The sequence below is a fragment of the Paramormyrops kingsleyae genome, chromosome 6 (assembly GCF_048594095.1).
Source record: "Paramormyrops kingsleyae isolate MSU_618 chromosome 6, PKINGS_0.4, whole genome shotgun sequence".
In the NCBI taxonomy this organism is placed as follows: domain Eukaryota; kingdom Metazoa; phylum Chordata; class Actinopteri; order Osteoglossiformes; family Mormyridae; genus Paramormyrops; species Paramormyrops kingsleyae.
In genome coordinates, this window is record NC_132802.1 from 1,146,976 (window position 1) to 1,171,135 (window position 24,160).

The 24,160-nt window shown below is 43.2% G+C and overlaps 1 protein-coding gene across 6 annotated transcripts; it reads left to right on the plus strand.

Annotated features, from left to right (window-relative positions):
* Window positions 1–1,961: 1,961 nt before the first annotated feature.
* camk1gb (calcium/calmodulin-dependent protein kinase IGb) lies at window positions 1,962–23,626 on the plus strand. Of its 6 annotated transcripts, none has more exons than XM_023793456.2 (13): window positions 1,962–2,093; window positions 4,351–4,462; window positions 10,996–11,121; window positions 13,332–13,406; window positions 18,249–18,387; window positions 18,784–18,907; window positions 19,266–19,341; window positions 20,082–20,194; window positions 20,778–20,856; window positions 21,110–21,197; window positions 21,413–21,753; window positions 21,894–21,996; window positions 22,588–23,626. In XM_023793456.2, the coding sequence occupies exons 2-12, from the start codon at window positions 4,377–4,379 to the stop codon at window positions 21,964–21,966; spliced, it is 1,320 nt and encodes a 439-aa protein (XP_023649224.1). In that variant the 5' UTR covers window positions 1,962–2,093; window positions 4,351–4,376; the 3' UTR covers window positions 21,967–21,996; window positions 22,588–23,626. The 6 variants fall into 6 exon arrangements, with proteins under 6 accessions (XP_023649224.1, XP_023649223.1, XP_023649222.1 ...); XM_023793455.2 differs by lacking the exon at window positions 1,962–2,093 and adding an exon at window positions 2,113–2,203; XM_023793454.2 differs by lacking the exon at window positions 1,962–2,093 and adding an exon at window positions 2,514–2,652.
* Window positions 23,627–24,160: the final 534 nt, after the last annotated feature.

A 24,160-nucleotide genomic window follows, 5' to 3' on the forward strand; every position in this document is an offset into this window, starting at 1 on the left:
CCGTTCTTGCCTTTGCAGAGTGAAAACCTGACTATTCTGACCATGAAAGCCTGTCTCACTGCAGCACTGTAGCACTGCAGCACTGCCCCAGAATCCTGCCCTCCATGTGCCACATGGCATACGAGGAATTAGCTAACTAGCAGAGCGAATATGTTATAAAACACTACAACAATAACACGGTTACAGTATTTTTTTCTATTCTGCCAACTGAACATGTCAAGCAAGTGTCAAATGCTGTATCAGTCTTCTGTATCTGCTATCAACTGTGATAAGTTGTTCCAAGTTTGTGAGGCTCTTGACATCAATGTTGAAGTGTGTCCCTGGTTGAATGACAGCAAGGACACTGAAAAATACTGTCACATATAATTTTATGTGGAAAAAAGTTTATTATAGGCCTACTCACCAAAGAACAGAATCCAAACATTCAAGGTCCTGAAAGCATAATACATTTTATTTTGAGGATCATCATGCATTAGTTGTTATATTTGCCATTTTTGTCAATCATTTACTTTTTACATAACGTTCACCATTATGTGTTAAAAATGTGCCTATTATCCACTTACACAACCTGTGCACTTCCGGGTTCTGAATGTACAGATTAACCGTCTAATGACTGCTGCATGTTAATTGTCAGTCCATACGCAGGCTCTCGGAGCCGATGTCAGGAAGCACGGACTACAGCAAAATGACACAACAGCGCTGCCGCTCATGGACAGATTATGTCAGAATTATTCTGTGTGGTGATTTTTTTTTTTTGGAAATCAAGGTCCACCCTAAATTATCTACGACAGCATGTCAATTAAAGTAAAAGATACCGAGAGCCTGCCGGAGACCAAGAGAGGCAAAGCCAAATCAGTAACTTTGGTCTGAACATTGGAGAGGTTGAGGTCTCCACCCATATAGGGGGAAACATGACTATTGGGGGGTTATATTCATCGATTTTGATTATTGGGTAGGCAAAGCCTACTACCGCAAGTAAGGAAACGACGCTCTTTATTTGTTTAATTAAACCGAAGCCGCCCAGGAAGGACACTCAGGCTTTAACCTTGCCCGGCAACTGGCATGACAACGCAAGGGGATTGAGGATGCGCTCGAATAGCACGGTCAAAGCGTCATGTCAGCGCTCCGGCTGCTGGTACAGACGAGGATGCAGGGCGCTTATAGGCATTATTATAGCACATATCACGCGACGGTGTGAAAAACAAACACACACTTCGATCACTATTCTTGCAGTTATTTCGTTATTTATTTAATATATGCTACATGATATCATCCCGATATGAAATTAGATTTTATATTAAAATGCAGTTTTATTCTATAACCGTTATTTTACATCCAGTATAACAGACATAAATATACAACTATCGCATTTTCCAGAAATTAGCTTAAAATGTCAAGCTTCCACTGTGCATCCCTCAAACAGCGCTCGAATGAGCTAGTTGGTTGTCCGATCTCCAGAACTCATGTCTAATTTAGTTCACCAACCTATTATTCGTCTTTTGCCAAAATGCTTGCAGTTATTAAATTAACACTGAGCTTTTTTTCCTGCACCAGCGCTTTTCACATTCATTATTTTGGTTGAACTAAGTATTTACTGATAAAAATTCACTGAGTGCTATCAAAATTAATTTAAATAGAAATGACTAATCGCATTGGAGCCTGCATTTGTTGTGGTCAGAGGTCAACACGATGGCACATTCTGACGGACACTGATCAACATATATATATATAATTTTTGTGTTATTGTGGGAAGCTAATCGACCCGGGACAGCCTTACCATATTCTACACAATAAACAGTACGATAATGCCTGAAACCGTAATGGACTTCAGATATACATGCTGACGATTAAGAAACACCTTTCTCTTGAACTGTGGGTGTATAATACACTTAACAGAGAGACGTGAAAATGAAGATAGGGCAACATGGATTAGGTTCTTTGCCTTTAGTCCCTCCCACCGTGCATCAAGAACTTGTATCTCCTAGCCGCAGTGTTATTTCTGTGCTGTCTCGACACTGTAATCCACCACAGACCTGGCTGAGCTTTACGCAGGACAGTCGGAGCCGAGTGTCTATTAGCGCGCACGTCTCCAGGTGAGTCCGCAGAGTCTTTTTTAGCCACGCATCATCCCGTCTCAGCACTTCAGTCTACAGGCATGTCACTGCATAGACGTATATATAAATGATCTCGTCTCTCCTGAAAGGTAAATTGCACTTTCTTTAATAACATGGGATTTAGAGAGTCCGTGGGATCATGCGTAAGACGTACGCCAAAGTGGTGATCAGCGACAGGGCACCGAGATGGTACATCATTAAGGCGGACAACGTGGTGAACGGCAGTGTTCGGGCAAAACAACGTTTGAGCTGATTGATGGTGCTTCGATGTGCAAGCGAATCGTTTTCGCACGGGACACTTCGACTGTTTCTGCCGATGTCAGTGGATGTTGACGGAGCGCAACGCAAGCCGCAGATCACATTTAAGCAGTTTACTTTCCACTTGGCACTTTGTGCACTATGTCGTTGTCCAGAAGAGCGACGTACCGCTCCCTCCCGTTTTCACACGCAATCCTCTGCCGCTGTTGCCCCTGCGTTTGCCGGAACAGTTGCATCGGTAGAACAGAAAGGTGCAGATGGAGTTGTTATTCAACTCAAGGTAAGGTATGTCGGAATTTTAAACACTTATTTCTTTAAAAAATCGGGAAATTAACATACGAAGACCAGTGGTTGAATTAATCAGGCTCTTAACTGCAAAGAAAACTCGGTTTGGTTAAATAAAACATACCTGAAATGCGTATGAAAGCCAGAATAGCCACGTTATTTATAAAAAAAAAAGTCTGAAAAATACGGACCCAAGTATTCTTTTAATAAGATGTTTTTTTCTATATAAAAATGAAATCCAATTTTACCTTGCACGCTTTGCGGCGTCCAAGCCTGTGTGTAGCTGACGCAGGCTGATCCGGCGCTGAGTCGCAGTTTCCTGTTGCTGGCCGGGATTACAGCGCACTGACGCGAACCCTGGGCTCATGGTAAAAGGAATAAAAGCCATATAAAAGATTTAGGTGCGTGGCTGTTTTGGTGTGAACGCTGCAAGTTGTGTTATCTTTCTGTTATTTATACTTTGAGAAGAAATGTAAAGTGGATATTTCTGGACATTTTAAGGAATACTTTTCAGTTGTTGTCATACGTGTGCTCTCTTTTAAATACCTTTTATTGTATTACGTGTGTGTGTGTGTATGTGTATATGTATGCAACAATATATTATACACAAACATCAGTTATTCCATCTTATATACCACATATCCAGTACGGAAACCGCAGGGCATGCATTCAAATTTAATAATTACTGATTATTGTCAATGAGTATTTATAGTGAATATTAAACCCGAGTTTGTTTTTATTTTAATATATTATTTTATTGATAGAGTAAATCACGTGTAGCTTTTATAACAATACTTGCCTTTTCTTTTTATAAATATGTGATATGCTAAAAAGTAGCATTTGTGATATTACCAGTGATTCTCCTGGAAGGGAAATGCAGGTGGGACAAGAATTATTGTAGATGGATGTTCTTGTGCTTTTTGGTTGTTGCACAGCTGTATAAATCAATTACTCACCCATCTTCCAGTCACTTATCCAATACAGGCTTGTGGTGCAACCCAGGGCACAAGGCCAGGCCAGACTTAGCAAAGTATTTATGCAAGGAAATGTTTGTGTGCAAAAATACAGGCAGGCCAGGTTTTTGTCTGTTTTAGTTTGTTGTGGAAGCATGGAAGATGTAGGCTGTGTCAGTCATATAGCACAGGGATGGAGCTGACAGCTGGCGCGTCATGAATGTACCGTTAATGCAGTGGCTGACCTGACCAGCTGCAGGACGGAGGCTGCGTCTCACTTGTGACCTCCACAGAAACCACTGCTCTGGAGGCGGGTGGCGGCTGGATGGAGGGAGGCTGAGCTAGATGCGCCTTGTACTGGGAGCGTAGGTAGAATATGGTAGCAAACCCTGTGGATGCACTTACCCGGCCTAAACAGGAGCAAGACGATCCTATGAATAGGGGCACGAACTCATGAGCGCTTCCCCTGCTCATCCCTGCCTCGGCCCTCGGTCATCTGCTGTCATTAAGTGCACTAATCCTCTTCAATATTCCATCTTGGACATATTTAAGGTTAATTGCTCTCTGATGAGCAGAGCAGCTTTCAACTGCTCCAGTGTTTTCTGTTACCTCAGGTCTGTATTTGGTGGCAGTTTGGAGTGGAGTTCTCAGTAAGGTTCTGTTCGAGGAGGCTTGCTGCTTCCTCTTTCAGCAAATCAGCTATTAAACTCCTCATTCTGCCTTCTCACACCTGCCCTCAGAAATCCCTGCTGAAGCTCAGGTCGACATGGGACGCAAAGAGGAATCTGACGAGTGGAAGAAGAGGACCGATAACATCCAGGATGTGTTTGACTTCATGGAAGTCCTGGGATCGTAAGTGCAGGTCCTCCTCATTTCTAGCCTGTAACCCATTAGCACAGAGCTCTCAGGTCTCCTTTCCCATCACATGGAAGGGGCCACATGGTTGAGTTCACCTTAAATGAGAGTCCCAAAGGTGATGTCATACTGTAAATACAATGTCTAATCTGCATATTCTTTCACCTTTAGGTATGCAAATGATGTTTTGTAACCTCTTCTTCCAGAATCTGTCCTAAGGCACACAAACAGTATTTTACATGACGCTGAATACATTATTTGTTCATTTTAGCATTTTAAGCAGTACAGTTGTTTCAGTATGCCCATGTAAGACTGGCCTGGATGAGATGCACATTCAGTTGGTAATGTCGGCATTCGTGTTATTGGGTCGATAGTTGCTAGTCATACCTGACTCCTCTTTCTGGCAGCCTTCGCTCCTGCCAGGCCATGAGTTTGGAGATAATCCAATATTATCAGACAAAACAGGAAGTGTCCATTCTGAGCTATTAAATTGCTTGTATTATACATATGGCATTTTTGAAAATCTAAAAGAAATCACCTAATTGGTGCCCTTAAGCAGAACTTTCCCATTTAGCCAGCACGTCTCTGTCACAGCATTCCTCACTGCGAGAAAATGTGTCCAACTTAAAGCAAATCTCAACTGTGACGTAAGACAATAAGGGCCTTTGCTTTGCCAGTGACATTTTAAACCCATATTCAGGGTTATAAGCAGCTTTGATAACTTGACAGCATATCAACTGTGAATAATTAATAGGAGCCATAATTGATGAAAAAATAACTGTCAATAAGAGTGGTGATTTATTAGAAGCATTATTGTGTTCTGCTCCTAGAATGTGTGTTATTTGTTTGCTACTTTCCTTAGACAGATAATAAACTGGACTGGTTCACGTAAAGCATCCTTCATCGCAGCAGTGATGTAAATTCTGGCTTGTTTTAGTGAGCGAGATCATGTGGCTCAGCTTGGCATTAAGAGTCGGCACTTTCAGCTTCCAGACGGCTCTCCATTTAGTACGACTTCTGGCTTTTATAATCAAGCCAAATTTAGCAATGTTTTAACCTGTGATTGGTAATTGTGCAGATATATCACTTAAATTAATCAATGTAATTATACTAAGCTTTAAAATTTCCATAACACCATTATTTTACTTTATGCTTGATATAAAAACATCAATGAAAAAACATAAAACATATACTTGTGTATTGAATGTTTCATTTATATTGAATGTTTTCAAATAGTTTCACTATGAACATTGAACGCAGTGAGTCGGGTCCTTGTGCACAGTGGAGGAATAACAAGCTGCAGCTCCCCCTTCTGGAGGTCCCTCTTCTGCCCCCACTCCCCAAAATGATAGAACAACTAACTATTAAATATTAGTAACTATAATTTCTACAAAGTCACGGAGAAGGTGCCGCTGTATCAAAGGAGAGCAGCCACACCATAAGAAGAACAGACCGGCAAGCTTACACATTGACGTCGGTCATATGCAGCAGCCAGAAAGAGCCCAACAGAGACCTCAGTGAATAAAGGCATCGCAGTGGGCGTGACCTTAAAACATTACACTCTGATCCAGTGCATCTACAGCAATGTGCACTGAAGACATATTAAGCATAGATACCGCAGACCGCGGGCATCTTTACAGAAAGGGCCAACTTACAAAAGAATGTAAAACAAGTTCTTCATATTATAGTGTTTTTCTGGCATAAAACTCTTTGATCAGGCTCATAAAATCCATATTTATGTAGGTGACAGACTATAGATACGCATAACAGAAAATCATTGACTTAAGGAGCCAGCTCGACTGTGACTGACACATCACTACATCCCAGGAGTGGAATCGTTTGGTTTGTTAACCAATGTACTCCACCGGAGTCCCAGTTAGACCTTAAGAAGTCTGTATGTGTGGGCAGATGTTCTTTTGCACCTTGTCTGACCTCAGATTCCAGACCAGCACTATGTTCTACTTAATGCTCTTGGGTATGAGCTGTAAGCAGCTAAGAAATCTACCTACGCGCTGCCTCCAGTGAGACTAGAGCTGCAGATGCTGCTGGATATTCTGGCCAGGCACAAGATGCTAATCTACTCCAACGTCATCCAGATGCTGGGCATTTTCACAGGGGAGCGGGCAATTATTAAGCTGGGTTAGAGGGGAGTTACATTTGTTGGGGGGCTTTTGGATTGCAAAGTTCATAACTGATGACATGCAGTGGTGTGTTCAAGCTGTGATGACACAACGGCACCAGTACTTGAAGGGAATGCATTAGCGCTACCATTTGGGTGGAGTTACGTTGCATTAATTTCCTTAGAATTCATTTGGATCCTTTATTTAGAGCCGCCTCAGGTGTCCAAGCATGATGTTAAGCAGCATGGACATAACTTATTAGTAAACAATAAGTATGTCACCAAACCCAAGCAGAGTATTAGACAACAGCATTACATCCTATTGCAGGGTCAGGTCTCCCAAGGCGACATGCTTGGGTTTGTGAATGAGAAGACGCTTGACCTTCCTGCCCTGAGGTGGCCGGGGGGGGGGGAGGTGGCTGGGGGGAAGTTCAGTCGTGGAGGCAGGTTTGCTGATTTTTTTGTTTTTTTAATTGCTCTGGTCATAGGGAATATACGGATACCTAGGGGCATTGCAGATGGTAAGATTATCAGTTACTACGAGAGATCGTTTGGCTGGTGTGTAGTCTGCTGCGTGTGTGTGTGTTTTTGTGTGGGTTATGTATATATTACTGTACCTTGTGGGGACCAGATGTCCCCACAATGTGATTAAAAAAATCTGTTGTTTTGATGTGACCATTTTTTCAGTCCCCAGGGGGGGAATTTTGATTTTATAAAAAATCTGAGACTGCAGTCAAAAAAGTAAAAATGCAAAAAGGCTTGTATTTTGTGTATGTGTTACCATAATGACAGAGAAATGATCCATGGATGTGGTTTTCTACAGCATTCTCATTAAGATTGATTAGAATAATACATTTTTATTTATCTAGCACCATGTCAGTGATTTTAGAAGCGTGAAAAAAACATCGAGGAAATAATCTGGCGAAAACTATAAGATGATGAAGAGTGAACGAGCAAACATCTTCCCGCAGTAAGCGAGCCTTGTGTTGCAGCCATTGCCTGTTTGTTTGCCGTGTCTCACGGAGTTCCAGAGAGACACTGACTCATGGGGTCTGAAGCCACTGGTTCCTGGAACGTACATAACATTGTCAGCCCACTGCCCAGTCAGCCCAGGTGTCCTTGGAGGTCTGTAACTTTCTGGTACAGCTGAATGGGCTCTTTTTTTCAGGAATAGGATCCACGTAAGAGTGGATCTTTGCACATCCTGTATCTCAGAACCAGGTCACTGCATGGAGAATGTACAGACATAGTACAGATTCAGGTCCCCGTGAAGAGCTACTTTTCTGTAGTTTACTTTAAGAAAAATCTCAAATATCGTCTCAGGTACTTTCAATTCCTTCAGGAAGTTAACGAGTGCCATGGGACCAGATGATTGCAACAGCAATGCCAAAAAAAGTGGATGTGCGCTTGTCCCAGGTGGTTGTGGGCTCTCTGCCCCTCCATATGGAGGCGCAGAGATGTCCTGAGTGGCTGAGGCTGATCTTCAGGCTCCCAGCCTCAGCGAGTATCAGCTGCCTTCATTTTACAGGTCACTGGTCACACAGGGACCCGTGTCAAATGGGAAGCAGCCCGTCCAGGAAGGCTGGGAAACAGCCAGTCACCTGTGAATTAGCAGTGTAAATGCAGTGTTTCACACCCAGGGTAGAGGGATGAATGCAGCTTGTTTTGTTTTAGATCAGTGGTCACATGGCGTACTGAGTACATTATAAAACTCTACCCTCACCATGGGGTTATCGAAATCAGGATCAGGATCTGCCTCCCTAACTGTGTTCAGGTGCAGTCTAATGAATTAATGTACTTACAGTTCCTGCATGTCAGGTGGCTTTAACAGAGATCGTTCTGTGGAAGTATATTCGTCTGCCTATTTAGAGACTGATCCACTTATGCATTTAGCTGCTGAGCCAAAGGCTGTTCCCCATGTCGATGTACATCCTGCACAGCACAGAGAACAGCACGGACACTTAGGCTGTCTAATCTGCCCGAGAGCACGTCATTTTCAAACTGCCCCCCTGAGGCTAGACCTCGGCAACCACGAACAAACATGACGACCTCAACATGCATTTAGTGAGCATATTTAGATACTGACTGAAGTGTTTAAGCCAAGAAGTGGAAACTTTATTAAAACACATTTGGTGTAGTAATCTAAACTGATTCAGGTCTTTTCCCCACCATGAACGTGCATATCAAGTGGCCAGTTTATGATTAACCCTTTCAGTACTGTGGTGCCAACGTGGCATGTTTATGTCATGATAATTAAACAGACAGACGGATGCCTGGAGATTCAGAGGAAGAACGGGTAAGAGGAAGAGTTTAAGTGAATTTGGGCAATATGGAGTAGTTGGCGAACCTTACACACCAGTCAGAGTGTTACAGAAATACAGCTTTGCTGGGGCTTCCGTGCACAGCAGGCCTGGGTATGCTGAGGATGGTTTGCTGCTAAGAGACCTGCCTACCTGACAGCAGGCCTGGGTATGCGGAGGATTTTTCACTGCTGAGAGACCTGCCTACCTGACAGCAGGTCTGGAATCACACGCAGGGTGCTGATCGCAGAGGCCCGTCAAGGCTTGGATGGCTGGTGCAGAGTAATTGAAAGCCACTGACTGAGATGTACTACTCCTTCTTCCTTATGGTACATGGGGTGCAGCAAACTGATTAACTGTGTTCCAGTTACCAAAACAAAAAGTACATCTAGTACAGGCTAAGATGGGGGGAGGGGTGGTTTAACATCACTTGGTCTAGTCAGTCCTGATTGTGTCACAGTTATGGGATGCCAGGATACTGAGAAAGCATATGAATCCAGGGACCCGTCGGACTGGTGTCATTGGTCTGAAGCAAGTGTCACGTGTTGAGTCTCCCGATATGAATGAAGGAGCAGTTGAACATCTCTGGGGACATAATAATAATTCATTATTATTATTATTATTATTATTGGCCAGCAACTGTCTTGATATAGTTCAACATTGACTATGGTATGTTTCACAGTAATGAATGATAACTCCTCTGTAGTAATATCTCTGAATTTAAGTGCCAGTTTTCACATACATACCCGTATCCTCTTGGCCACACAAAGAAATCGCCCTGCCAGGATCACAATAGGAAGACCTTGGTGTTTAATAGAACAGTTACACTGTTACCATAGGAATATATTTATAACCAGTTTATTTCATTTGTGAATTATTTTCAAGGGCAAAAAGTATCTATGACATTTATGAAGTCTGCATTCATTCTGAGATTATTGTCATCCTGCAGTATCCAGCAGCATATGCTGTGTCTGCAGGTGCAGCGGGCAGCTGTAACAGGCCCGGCTCGCTCTGCACGGCGTGTTCATCTGTACGCTGCTTGTCAGATTTAGAGCAGAATGTTAAATACAGCCTCCCACCCCCAAGCTTAAATGGGACTAAAACCAATATATCTAAGGCATCTGTTTCTCCCGTGAAAGAGTCCTAGGTGATTATGTCAAATGAAGGTTATCTAGTCAAACTAACAATGTAGGGTAATGAAAGGCACCCATACGGAAATCTGCCTTTCTGGAATAATCCTTATGCCTGTGATTCAAACATTCTGTGTATTGTATGCATTTTTACAGAAGTAACCAAGGTAGTCGTAAATGTCATGTCTAACGTTTCACCCTGCTTATACCAGTCGATTATTACTGCACTGATATCTTTTAGGGACGTGTCCCAGTCATTTGCCCTTCATGTCAATTCTGGTTGGGTTGGTTTTTTATGATTCTATGCCTCAGTTTCCATTATTTATGGGATTATAGCGATGATAAGCCCCAGTTAGCATAGCTTTTAGCTGAGGGTGGTGTACACACAGAGTATGGTGCTATATATACACAGAGCAAAGCCACACTGTCCCTCTTGGGATTTTTATGTGGGGTTTAGTTTTACACTTTCTACCCTTTTCACAGTTCAGCATTGTTATGTTATTGCTCTGCATGGCTCTATATGGGATAAGCTGCCGGAAATTGGATGGGAGGCAATTTTTATATGAAATACCTACTGCTGCTAAGTCTTCATAAATATATTCAACCTTGTAAATAATAACTGGGTATAATATAGGTCACATGTTATATTTGTTCAAAAAATGCTACAAAAAGGCTTCTGTTTTTTTATATTAAAATAATACTGCATTTAAACAGTTTAAAGAGTGATTTTAAATCATGTGACTATAAGACTGTCTCAAGGAAAGTCAGTAGAACCAGCATAATTCTCTCTCTCTCATGTGATGGGGCTGTTGAAGTGAAGCAGTTCAGTTAGTCAATGGGCTGCGAAATGATCCCTCACAGAGCTGGTTACCTCGCTTAATGTTTAAGGGATTCTTTCATTTGGATTCAGGCCTGCAGCCCTGCATGTGTGACTGTAGAGCTGAATTCTCAGCTGGCCTGTGTATCTGCCTGTCCACATAGGGGCGCTTTCTCTGAGGTGTTCATGGTGAAGGAGAGAAAGACAGGCAAGCACTTTGCCCTGAAGTGTGTGAAGAAGAAGCCAAAGAGGGACAACATCCTCGAGAATGAGATTGCTGTCTTACGGAGGTAATGAGGCCATTTTTGCTAGTTTGCCATTAAAATGATTCCTGATACATTTTTAATGAAATTTCAAATTGTGTTGTTGTTCCACATAGAAGTATTATTAGGTACTAATTAAGTGCTATTGAGATTCAATCATTGAATTATTCTGTCAGAGAGGCCACACCAATTAATTCGTATGAGAATATGCTGTTATATACAGTGCCCTCCACAATTATTGGCACCCCTTGTAAAGATTTGTAAAAAGGGTTAGAACAAATCCACCTTTTGGTGAATCAGCTTCATGTCACACTGAAAAATTGAGACAAATCCAACCTTTCATTAACATAAATTTATTTCAAGAAAAAAATATCTTTCATCAAGAAATATTGTCACCCCTGGAAATTATAGTGAACACAATGTAACTGAAGCATGTTTCCCCTGTAAATTGTACATCTTTGAGCTGATTGGAGTGAATAGGAACCTTCAAGCTGTAATCCATGACTTCCTGGTTAACAGGGATACGAACATGAGGTGACACAGAGCCCTAATTCCCTTAGTCATCCATCAACATGGGAAAGATAAGAGAACATACAAACCAAATGATGGAGAAGTGTGTTGACCTTCATAAGTCAGGGACGGGTGATAAAAAATAGCTACTTGCCTTAAAATGCCCATTTCTACTGTTAGGGCAATAATAAAAAAATGGACAACAACTGGAACTGTTACAAACCTGCCTGGAAGAGGACCCAAGTTTATTTTCCCCCCACATACAGTGAGGAGGATCATAAGAGAGGCAAAAACATCCCCAAGGATGACTGTTGGTGAATTACAAGACCAAGTAAAATCTTGGGGTTACCACGTCTCTGAAAAACTATCAGATGCCCCCATCATGCTAACAGATCATTCGGAAGGTATGGCAGGAAATGTTTTTTTTTTTGTCAGTTAACCACAAACATAAGCACCTGGAGTTTGTGAAACACTGCAACTTTGACTGGAACTAAAGTCCATGGTCTGATGAAACAAAAATGGAGCTTTTTGGCAATAAACATAAGGTGGGTTTGGCGTAAAAAGAAGGATGGCTATAATGAAATGAACCTTATCCCAAATGCAAAATATGGTGGAGGTTCTGTGATGATGTGGGGCTGTTTTTCCTTCAAAGGCCCTGGAAACCTCGTTAGGGTACATGGCATTATGGACTCCATGAAATACCATTTTAAATTAAAATTTGGCTGCCTTTGCCAGGAAACAAAAACTGAGCCGTCATTGGATCTTCCAGCTGGACAGGGATCCTAATCAACACAAAGTGGTTAGCTGACCACAGAATCAAGCTTCTGCCATGGCCATCTCAGTCCCATGACCTGAACCCCACTGAAAACCTGTGGGCTGAGCTGAAGAGGAGAGTGCAGAAGAGAGGGCCTCGGACCCTGGGTGATCTGGAGAGATTCAGTTAGAGGAATGGACTCAGATGCCCTGCTCTGTATTCTCCAACCTTATAAAATGTTACAGAAGACTCAGTGCTGTTATACTGACAAAGGGAGGTTATACCAAGTATTAAAAGCAGGGGTGTCAATAATTGTGGCACATGTGTTTTTGTTAAAGATAATTATTTCTTGATGAAGGATATTTTTTCTTGGAATAAATTTATGTTAATGAAAGGTTGGATTTTTCTCAATTTTTCAGTTTGACATGACGCTGCTTCACCAAAAAGTGGATTTTTTTCTAACCCCTTTTACAGTAATTGTGGAGGGCGCTGTATATTTTTCAATATACTTGTATGTGTTTTAAAGACACTCTGATCACTCTGTCAGTCAGGATAGTGATCATAGCTATGTCATGGTGATAGGGGAACAGGCAGCTATTTTATTGGGGGGCAGCAATAGCCTATGAGAATGTTTGATACTGGGGGGGGGCACAACTTAATAATTAAAAAAAAAAAATTGAAAGGTCTGCTTTTTGGGGGGGTGGTGAATGAATTCAAATTACATATTGGGGGACATATACATCCCCCCGCCCCCCCAGTTCCTTTGCCCCTAGGGGTCTGGTCCTCTTGTTTCGGTGGCAGGATTAAAAGAAAACCATTGGATTTGAGCTTTGCAGGCACCATCTCAGATAAAGGGAAGATGCCAGAGGTCAAAGGTTAAATGTGCGCCGCTTTCATTTTCCTGCAGTAGTGTTTAGCTGCAGTTCTGCTGCAGAGGTTCGTGTCTGAGCGTCGCTGCCTGTTTCTCTTCCAGAATCAAGCATGAGAACGTGGTGGGTCTGGAGGGCATCTACGAGAGCCGCTCTCACTACTACCTGCTCATGCAGCTGTGAGTGCTGAGCTTCAGCTGAGTTACTTAATACGTTTAGATCTGGATTAGAACATAAGAACATAAGAACTATACAAACGAGAGGAGGCCATTCGGCCCATCGAGCTCGCTTGGGGAGAACTTAACTAATAGCTCAGAGTTGTTAAAATCTTATCTAGCCCTGATTTAAAGGAACCCAAGGATTCAGCTTGCACTACGTTATCAGGAAGACTATTCCATACTCTGACTACACGCTGTGTAAAGAAGTGCTTCCTTAAATCCAGTTTGAAATGTTCTCCCGCTAATTTCCACCTATGGCCACGAGTTCTTGTATTTGAACTAATGCTGAAGTAACTATTCGGTTGAACAGCATCCAAACCTGTTAGAATCTTATAGACCTGGATCATGTCCCCCCTCAGTCTCCTTTGCTTGAGGCTGAACAGATTTAGCTCAAATAACCTTTCCTCGTATGACATTCCTCTAAGACCAGGAATCATTCTTGTGGCCCTACGCTGCACCTTTTCTAAGGCCGCTATGTCCTTTTTAAGATATGGTGACCAAACCTGTACACAATATTCTAGGTGAGGTCTCACCAAGGAATTGTATAATCTTAGCATTACCTCCCTTGACTTAAACTCCACACACCTGGAGATGTACCCCAACATCCTATTGGCCTTTTTTATTGCTTCCCCACACTGGCGAGAATGAGACATGGAAGCATCAACATACACACCAAGGTCTTTCTCATAATCAGCTACCTTTATTTCAGTAGGTCCCATAAAATACCTGTACTTTATATTTCTGCTCCCTACATGGAGTACCTTACATTTGTCTATGTTAAATTTCATCTGCCAGGTGTCAGCCCAGTCACTAATTAAATTAAGATCCCGCTGTAGCTGCTGAGCCGCTAGTTCAGTATCTGCTACACCACCCACCTTGGTGTCATCTGCAAATTTCACCAGTTTACTGTATATATTGGTGTCTATATCATTTATGTAAATTAGGAACAAAAGTGGTCCTAAAATTGAACCCTGCGGTACCCCACTATGAACGCAGGCCCACTGTGACATCGAGCCTCTTATAACTACTCGCTGCTTCCTATCCGTTAACCAGTTATCAATCCAAGTCGCTACAGTTCCTAAAATACCTGTCGCTTTGAGTTTAAGTGAGAGCCTCTTGTGGGGAACAACATCAAAAGCCTTTTGGAAATCTAAATAGATGACATCATAGGCCTTCTTATCATCAACTTCCTGAGTAGCTTCCTCAAAAAACTCCAACAGATTTGTTAAACAGGATCTACCTCTCCTAAATCCATGCTGGCTATCCCTCAAAATGTTATTTGAGTCCAGGTAATCTACCATTTTCTCTTTGATTATAGCCTCCATAACTTTACCAGTTATACAAGTTAGACTGATTGGCCTATAGTTTGACAAATTACTTCTATCCCCTTTTTTGAAAATGGGCGTTATGTTGGCATGCTTCCAATCAGAAGGTACCACACCTTCAGATAAGGATTTTTGAAACAGTAATGTTAAGGGTCGGCAAATAATATCCCTCATCTCTTTTAACACTATAGGTAAGATGCCATCAGGGCCCTGTGATTTATTTATTTTGAGCTTAGCTAGGCTTTGCAAAACATCAGCTTCAGTTATATATATATTAGTTATAGACGATGTTGAATTAGTAATAAGAACTGGTAAGTTACTAGTGTCCTCGACAGTGAATACCCGTGCAAAACTATCATTGAACTCATTTACTATGTCAATGTCGTTTTCAATTATAAGACCCTTACTATCCTGCAGATTAGTAATTTCAGCTTTTAGAGCTCTTTTAGAGTTAAAATACTGGAAGAAACTTTTAACGTCATCCTTAGCCTCCAATGCGATCTTCCTTTCGACATTCCTTTTAGCTCGTCTAATGTCATTTTTTAATTCAGCCTGTAGATTTAGATACTCTTGCTTTATTATGTCATCATCAGTTATTTTCCATCTCTGGAACAAAGCCCTTTTCCTCCTTACTTTATACTTTATGTCCCTATTAAACCACCTAGGTTGCAATTTCCTAGATTTATTTTTGCTAGAAACAGGTATGAAGTCCTCTTGTACTTGCAATAACGTGCTTTTAAAAAATTCCCATGCCTCTTCAACAGTTTTGTTATTTAACTCCATCCAGTTCACGGTTTCTAGTTTTAATCTCATACAATTGAAGTTAGCCTTCCTAACATTATATATTTTTGATTTGGACTTTGCTCTTCGGGCACTAAACTTAACCTCAAATTTAACCATGTTATGATCGCTACTGTCAAGTGGTTCTAAAACATCTAATTTACCAATCCTGTCCTGGTTATTAGACAAAACAAGATCAAGAATGGCATCTCCCCTGGTAGGGGTGTTAACAAACTGAGTAAAAAAACAATCCTGTACTAATTCCACCATCTCAAGTTCATTTTCAGAAGAGCCAGCAACAATGTCCCACTGTATCCCCGGTAGATTAAAATCACCCATAACTACCACATCATTTTTATTGCTCATAATCCTAATATCACTGTATAACAATCTGCTTTCCTCAGCAGCTACATTGGGTGCTCTGTAACAAACACCGACAATTAGGCTATTTGAGTTTGTAGCATCTAATTTTACCCATATAGCTTCCGTACTTTTACTTATATCAGTAAGCTCCCTTGCCTGCAAGATTTCCTTTACATATACTGCAACACCACCTCCCTTCTTACCTATACGGTCTTTACGGAACAATGTGTAACCATCCATATTATATTCTTGTCCATCCTTATCACTCAACCACGTTTCAGTTATTGCTATAATATCATAAGAGTCCGATGAGATAAGAGCCTCTAAATCATGAATTTTATTCCTAATACTCCTGGCGTTTAAATACAGACAACAAAGGGTAGGCTTATTACAGTGCCTACTTATAATATGATTTTTTTGGGCTTTCCGTTTCCCCCCAGTTACATACTTAACTAACCTCCCTGCCCCCCCAGTCCCTAGTTTAAACATTCCTCAACTACTCTACAAATACGCCTTCCCAGTACACTGGTTCCCCTCCGGTTCAGATGCAACCCATCCGGCTTGAACAGGTCCCACCTGTTCCAGAAGGTCCTCCAGTGCCCCATAAACCTAAACCCCTCTTTCCTACACCATCCTTTTAGCCACGCATTTAATCTCCTTATCTCAGCTAACTTAGCCTCACTTGCGCGTGGCACGGGGAGTATTTCGGAAAATACCACCATGGACGTTCTGCTTCTAAGCTTATTGGCGACTTCTATAAATTTATCCTGCAGAACAGCCCTTCTACCCTTGCCTATGTCGTTGGTGCCAACATGCACCACGACAACTGGATCCACCCCAGCTGGGGCCAAAAGCTTGTCCACACGATCTGGAAGGTCTCCTACCTGGGCACCAGGCAGGCAAGACACCGTACGGGACCCTCTATCACGCGTGCACACATAACTGTCTACTCCCCTAATAATTGAATCCCCCACTACCACAACCTCCCTCTTTCTGGGGGGAGGGGGCTCCTCAGTGCCCAAGGGCCCACCTGCTTCCCCAGTCCCTTCCGGCTCTAAAGCTGGAAGCACCTGAAACCTGTTAGACACAGACACCTCAGGTGATGCCGCCTCTGTAACGTGTGTACGCCTTTTCCTGCGTCTACGACCTACGGTCACCCAGCTCTCTCGACCTCTCTGCTCTTCATTCTCCCTCCCCCCCGTTAGTGGCGTACACACCGTCTCCCTAAACGGCGTATCAACTAGCTCATCTAACTCACTGTTGCATTGGATGCGAGCCAGTTGCTCCTCAAGGTCGCGAACCTTGACCATGAGTGAGTCCACTAGCTTACATCGCTCGCAGATGAAGTCCGACTGGACACTAACGTCCAGAAGGGCAAACATCTTGCAAACGCAACACTGAGCTGGCCCCATAATTAACTAACTCACTATGACCCCGTACTCCCAGCCCAGTAAATTTATATAGTGTATTTAACTATAAAGATTAATTTGCGTAACAATAAATGCAGTAACGTGCGGAGTACACTAAAATAAGTTATTACTTGTGTTAAAACGGAACTTAATTATTATTTTATTAAAAATTTTAAACCTGATAAACTTACTACTACTTACCAGAAGAACTTCTGCCTGAACCAAGTATGAACTAAAAACAAGGCGAAATCGAAGTTGCTCTTGGGAGGTCGAAAAACCACAAAAACCCCCTCACAGCAGGCTAGCTACTGCCGGAGCGGGAAAAAAGTGGAAAATGTCCTCCCGGCCCCGACTGGCGACCGAGCAAAGCTCAGGAGCAACTGTCCTTTTCCGACGCTTGGTAGCGATACCGACGTTAGATGTTATTAGTTATAATCGCCCCGCGGGTGTGTGTTACGGAGTTTAAACGCGGACAGAAAAACGCCGCGCACGCGACACCCGCAGCTCTCTGTCGGTAATAATCGCGCTGTTGATTAACAGACAGGACAGACAAGCACTCACGCTGACCGAAATAAGAACAATAAATAGAAATAAACAGCCACCCACGTAAACAGGTAAAGCACACAAACACTCAAAACACTCCAAAAAAACAATCCCAAACAATCGCTGCAGCTCAACACCACTCCCTCGCAGCAATCCCAGCAATCCTCGCAGCAATCCAGATTCCTGCCAGTTTACGCAGAACATCTCTCGGGGGTTTGCACTAGATTTTGGGTGGTCACATTAATGTAAAACTGGATCATTGTAGAGTTTGAGGGCAAATATATCAAGCCGGGCACTTGACATCTGTTTGAGTTTTGAGGGGGACTGAGTTTAGGATGGCCTGCAGGGGGCACTGTGCATGTTGATTGCCTTTTCGCCCTCAGAGTCTCTGGTGGCGAGCTGTTTGACCGCATCCTGGAGCGCGGCGTCTATACAGAAAAGGATGCCAGCCTGGTGATCCGGCAGGTGCTACAGGCAGTCAGCTATCTCCACAAGAACGGCATTGTGCACCGTGACTTGAAGGTGCTCCCTTGCAACTGTAGACACGTGCACAGCTAGAACCAACATGTGAGGGTTTAAGTCAGGGCAGCTTGTTGCCATGGATACCTCATAGAACGAGCATTGTTAATGATCAGGGCCATGTGTGTGTCTGCTCACCGCCAGTGGCTTCCTCTGAAATAACAAGAAAATCTGGTTTAAAAACAGCCTCATACCAAGGGGCAGAGTGAAAGGTACCTGAAAAGGATACAGACTTACAGCCAATGGCTGTCAGCTCAGATTGCAGCTCTTGTCCCATCACACAAGGCGCTTCAATCCAAACAATATAAAGGACATCCAAGTTCTGTCTTGGCATCTCCTGAGCCTTTAATGTAATGGAAAGGACTGAAACTGCAGACTGGCCTCTCGCTGTCCCTGCAGCCAGAGAACCTGCTGTATTACAACACAGATGAGAACTCCAAGATCATGATCAGTGACTTTGGCCTGTCCAAGATGGAAGACAACGGTATCATGTCTACTGCCTGTGGGACACCAGGATACGTGGGTATGGAGTGCAACTGGAATGAGTGGGAGGTGAAGGGAGATCACTGAAGCTGGAGTAGACCCTGTAAGCGTAGCCTGTTTGGGTTAATCTGTGTCTGCTTATTTTGCTTAATAGCGAAATTGATGGTGATTGAAGGCTTCAAATCTCATGAAAAAAATTACACTTAAGAGTAAATGCAAGATGTATAACATACATGGTCAATAAATCATATAATAACTGCTAAGAGAGTAACTTAGAGAAAAACAATTCATATATGATCATATATCCAGTAAAATAAATTGGTAAGAATTGCAGGTTACTTTGGATATTGGCTATACAGATAATTCCATAACCAATCCGCTTGTTTTGCTACCCGTAGCCCCTGAGGTTCTGGCTCAGAAACCCTATAGCAAGGCTGTGGACTGCTGGTCCATTGGCGTCATCACCTACATTCTGTGAGTACGGCATGTGGAAGAGGCAGGCGCAGAGCTGGGAGTATCAGTGGTGCAGTGAACAGCGGAGATGGAAAGTTCTGGTTCAGAAAGTACAATCCCATACAAGATTTTGTTTCAACCAACCAGCTGAGTATAAAGAGTCACATTCACAGAGTACTCAACTGGTTGTTTGAAACAAAATCTTGGTCTGGATTTGTACTTTCTGAACCTGAACTTTCTACCTCCGGGGAACAGCAAACGTGCTTCGTATTAAACTGGGGTTAATCTGTGGCAGGTGTTCATGGGAAACAGGCAGCCCCCACAGTCTGAATACAAATGATATGTGTAAACATAACACTGTTCAGCTGGTTTGCATCCTGCTATCTGTAGTGACGGCCAAACGAAGCTTTAAGAACCATTTGCTATATTTTCTGACCCCACTTGATGGTACTCTGTTCAAAAAAAGGATTAAAAACATGCCCCCAAAGCAAACCAACAGCACCACCTAGTGGGGTTAAAAAATACAGCAAATGGTTCATGAGCCTATACACTAATACAAGAAAGATTTCTGTACATGTTTGCTACATTTTTTGAAAGAGTAAAATATTACTATAACTGTATTGTAACATTTGGTGTCGCTCTTTATTGTGTAATGAATTATTTATTTATTTATATTTATTTTTTGCTATTTAGTTCAGTCACTGTTTCTACTTTATTTTTTATTCTTTATTTCTGTTCAATTCTTTCACACCCCGCTGCAGGCTGTGTGGGTACCCCCCCTTCTATGAAGACACAGAGACCCGGCTCTTCTCCAAAATTATGAAGGCGCAGTACGAGTTTGATTCGCCCTTCTGGGATAACATCTCTGACTCCGGTAAGTGTTCTGCACCCCCATCAGCCATTTGTGGCAGCTCCCCCCACAAGCTGGGCATACAGGGTTCCTGGCAGTCACAAGAAAGATAGTTTGTATCTATTATGTAAATTTTGTCTTATGTGATGTAGAGACATTGGCAGGTGTTAAAGGGCCAGTTCATCCCAAAACTGAAGAGGCTTTAGTGTTATCTATCCATCTAACATTCTTTCTGTGATGATTAAAGTGCCAGAACAACAATGTCTCTTACCAGAAATCATGACCTGGTTACTCAAGATAATCCACAGACTGTAATGAGCAATTTAATGTAGGAACTATTTTCTTCTACCAAACTCCACACAACAGGCTTTTTTTGGTGCTTTAATCACCACAGATTGAATGCCATTCAGTCCCATTATATTTGTGAGAAGACCGACAGCTGATATTGCCAAAACTAGGCAAGTCCCAACAGAACAACCGAGATGTATAGGTAGCATTAAAGCCCCACCAGATCTTTTTCAGTTTTGGGGTGAACTGCCTCTTTCAGGCTGAGAAACCTGGGGACAGTGCAGTTGCTGATTGCTGGCCTGTTATTTCTCTTTGCCAGCAAAGGACTTCATCCGAAACATGATGCAGAAGAACCCCAAGATGCGTTACACCCCAGAGCAGGCCCTCCGACACCTGTGGTAAGTCCCCGCAATGACGACGGGATCAGACACGTCCATCAGCGGCACGGAGTGGGACACGCAGATGCTGCATTGTCAGAATGACTGATAGGTCCTTCACCCTTCCCTGGGTGGTATAATACGCTGATCTTTCAATGTGATACATCCCTCCAGTCTTCACTCAGCATTACACCAGCATGAAGTAGGGTGGTGGTCTTCAGCCTAATCTTGTTTTGAGTGACCCATGTCTTTTCCTGCCCGCCTCCCTCCCTAGGATTACAGGGGAAACGGCCCGCACCCAGGACATTTACCAGTCCGTCAGCCAGCAGATCCAGAAGAATTTCGCTAAGTCCAAGTGGAAGGTGAGGGGCAGGCTTTGACACCGTAAGCTGACAGTATATATCCCTACATAACCCTACTGCTGCTATGGTGACATACCTTTGACAGTAAAACACTACTGCCCAGCTCCCAACTAGACGAAAACACCCTACCGTCAAACAGCCTTCCTGCTTTCTTTCCCAGCGGAGAACTTCCTGAACGTGTCTGGAAAATGTTGTGTGGCCCCTGTGTGTTGCAGCAAGCCTTCAATGCCACCGTGGCCATTAACCACCTGAAGAAGCTGCACCTGGCCCACTGTGAGGCCCTCGCCGCCAGCGCTCAAGCCCTCGAGCAAGTCCCTGACGTTGAGATAGTGGATCTGTCATCTCCTGAGGAGACCCAGCGGGACCTGGAAGTCGAGGACCTGGAACCTGGACCGGACAGCCACACAGCGCTTCCTCTGGGGCCCAAAGAGACCAAAGAGCATTGCTATGCACTGAGGAGCAGCCACAGTGAACCGGGCCGTAGCCTTAGCGTCGTCGGGAAGGACCGGCACATCTATCGGTCTGAGCCCACCAGCCTCAACGGGGCACCCTGCCAGTGCGTAGAGAAGATAAGCGCCATTAAGCAGACTCTTCACCTTTGTTAATCACTGTTTCTGTGGATCCGTATATATATAGCATTGTTTTGAGGTCTCACTGCTGGTGATTGGTTGGCTCACAACGCGTTTCCCATTTCAGCTACAGCACCATGACCATTGGAACCCATGACACCATGCAGTCACTGCAGACTGGCGTGTGCTCTGTCATGTGATCACGGCGGTATGAGCAGGACAGAGCAAGAGTAAGTGGGTTGATCAGGCATGCCTGCACATAAACACACACACAAATGCATGTCTGTATGCATAGTAGAGCACTTACCCACACAGACAGACTTAAATATTGTTATACTAGCATGTAGAAATTAATGGATGTCAACACATAATTACCCATAAAAATACTGAACATTCCAGACTGAGCAAGACAAACACGAGCCAAATAAATAGTTTGTTCTCTTTTCTCATTGAGATTCTTATAGGATGTGTATCCCCAAGGTGTCTGTAAACAGTTAGTGTCTTTCGATCTTAAGTAATGCAGTTTTTATACACAAAAGGCAAGAAAGGCCCCCAGACATGATTTGATTATAGCCTTAGTTAGTTTGACCCAGACAGAGCTCTTACGGACGTGCAGCCTTAGAAAAAGCCCATTAGCTACAACAGAACTCCAGCTAAATCAGTATTCAATGAACACAATACCTTTAGCGATTTCCCATGAAGATCCACCAAATGTTCTGTCTAGTGCAGAGAGCTGCACAATAAAGCCTGTCTCGCGATCAGATATTTATCTCTATTGAAGACACAGAGAGATCTGACCTCACCTTTTCCTTTGCCTCCAGGTTGGATGGCTTTTGTGCTGAAAACTCAGCTTGACGGTGGTTCAGCTTGGCCAGACCTGCCCAGATGCATGTTTGTACGGATGTGGGTCACTCTGACTGACTGAGTGTATCCAACACGAAGCCCAAGCAGAATCACTCTGAAAGTAAAGCAATGCAGAGTGCCTGGAAAAACTAAAACAAACACATATGTATACAATGTCATCACATAGGTGTTCTGTGTTCCGTATGTTCGAAACGGGCCGCAAACTCACTATTGTAAGTGGCTAGTCTTGACTTTATCGCTTTGAATGACGACGTGTGTTTGAGCGCTGTGTCCGTTGCTCTGTGACTGAACATTTGTAAAGGACTGTGCAGGAAGGATGGGTTGCGGTTAAAAGTCCGGCTGGTGGCATCACCGTGGACCAGGTGTGCTTTCAGCCGTGGGATGTTGAAGGACTCCCATTGGACCATACTGGCAGAGCCAGGGTAACGCCTCACTTCTTAGCACTCCTCCCGGGGCATCCTGGAAGGCGGGCACAGTTTCCTAAGCGTGTGCTGTACTATAAGCCGTGCTCATGAGGGCGTAGTTGAGCTGTCATTTAGAAGGGGACAGAAACCCTGTGGTGGGGGGGAAGTAGAGCGCACTGGAGGTCAGTTCTGCCATCTCAATGGAGGATTTCTTGCAGAGGTGTAGTGTCTTGTTGTTTGGGGTGATTTTTGTACCTTTCTTTGTAAAAGCACACATTTCCAGAGCGTATGGAATGATGCTGCTCTTGAGCCTCGCCGATAGCTCGCCTGAACGTGCCAATGCTCATTATATCAGGATGGGGGGGGGGGGGGTCACTCTTATATATTACATATGAATGTCTATGACTGTAATCTGGTGTGTAATCTGCTATGGAGATATAATTATTCAGTTAGTTCTGCTATTGTCACAGACGGAATACAGAGTACAAGCTTTTGTTGTGTAAATACAAAAATATGCTGTCTTTGCTTTTGGTAACCATCCCAAATAAAGCCCGGTGTGTACGCCATGGCGGGCTCTTCCTGTCACAGGTGATTTCGGGGCTGAGGGTTCTTCTTTTGGAAGCAGACATGCCGGAGTCCTCAGCTTGTGTACCCCACACTCACTTCCCCGTAAGCTGGTGTTACGGTCAAAGCTAAGTGAACAGGCAGTCTACCTGCTGATGAAACGCTCGCTAATAATCCTATTAAATCTACTGACGAGATCTGTACGTTGCACATAATGAGACAAATCATTATGCAGTGCAGGTTGGATGGACTGCGAAGGACTTCATAAATTGCCCAGACTAGGAACTTGATGCAGTTCTGCGCTGAATGGCATCACAACTTGAAAAACGGCTGTAGTATATTATAGGGCTGGATGATGTGTGATATTACAGTTTTTTTCAATCGCTAACAAGTGCTTACCCATACTTCAGATACTTTTTCCAAACACTTAACACAGACACACACCTACAAAACACAATTGGCCAAATGGTTAATTTTCTTCTCAAAAACACATTTTGTTAAACATATACTAGCACTTCATTTCAAAATACAATACACCTTTCTCTGCGCACACTAACTTTAC

Coding starts and splice junctions, on each gene's coding strand:
- camk1gb (XM_023793454.2), top strand. CDS start 2,514: ATGTCGTTGTCCAGAAGAGCGACGTACCGCTCCCTCCCGTTTTCACAC. Junction 18,388..18,783: donor TTGTGCACCGTGACTTGAAG/GTGCTCCCTTGC, acceptor CTGTCCCTGCAG/CCAGAGAACCTGCTGTATTA. Junction 18,908..19,265: donor TGGGACACCAGGATACGTGG/GTATGGAGTGCA, acceptor TGCTACCCGTAG/CCCCTGAGGTTCTGGCTCAG.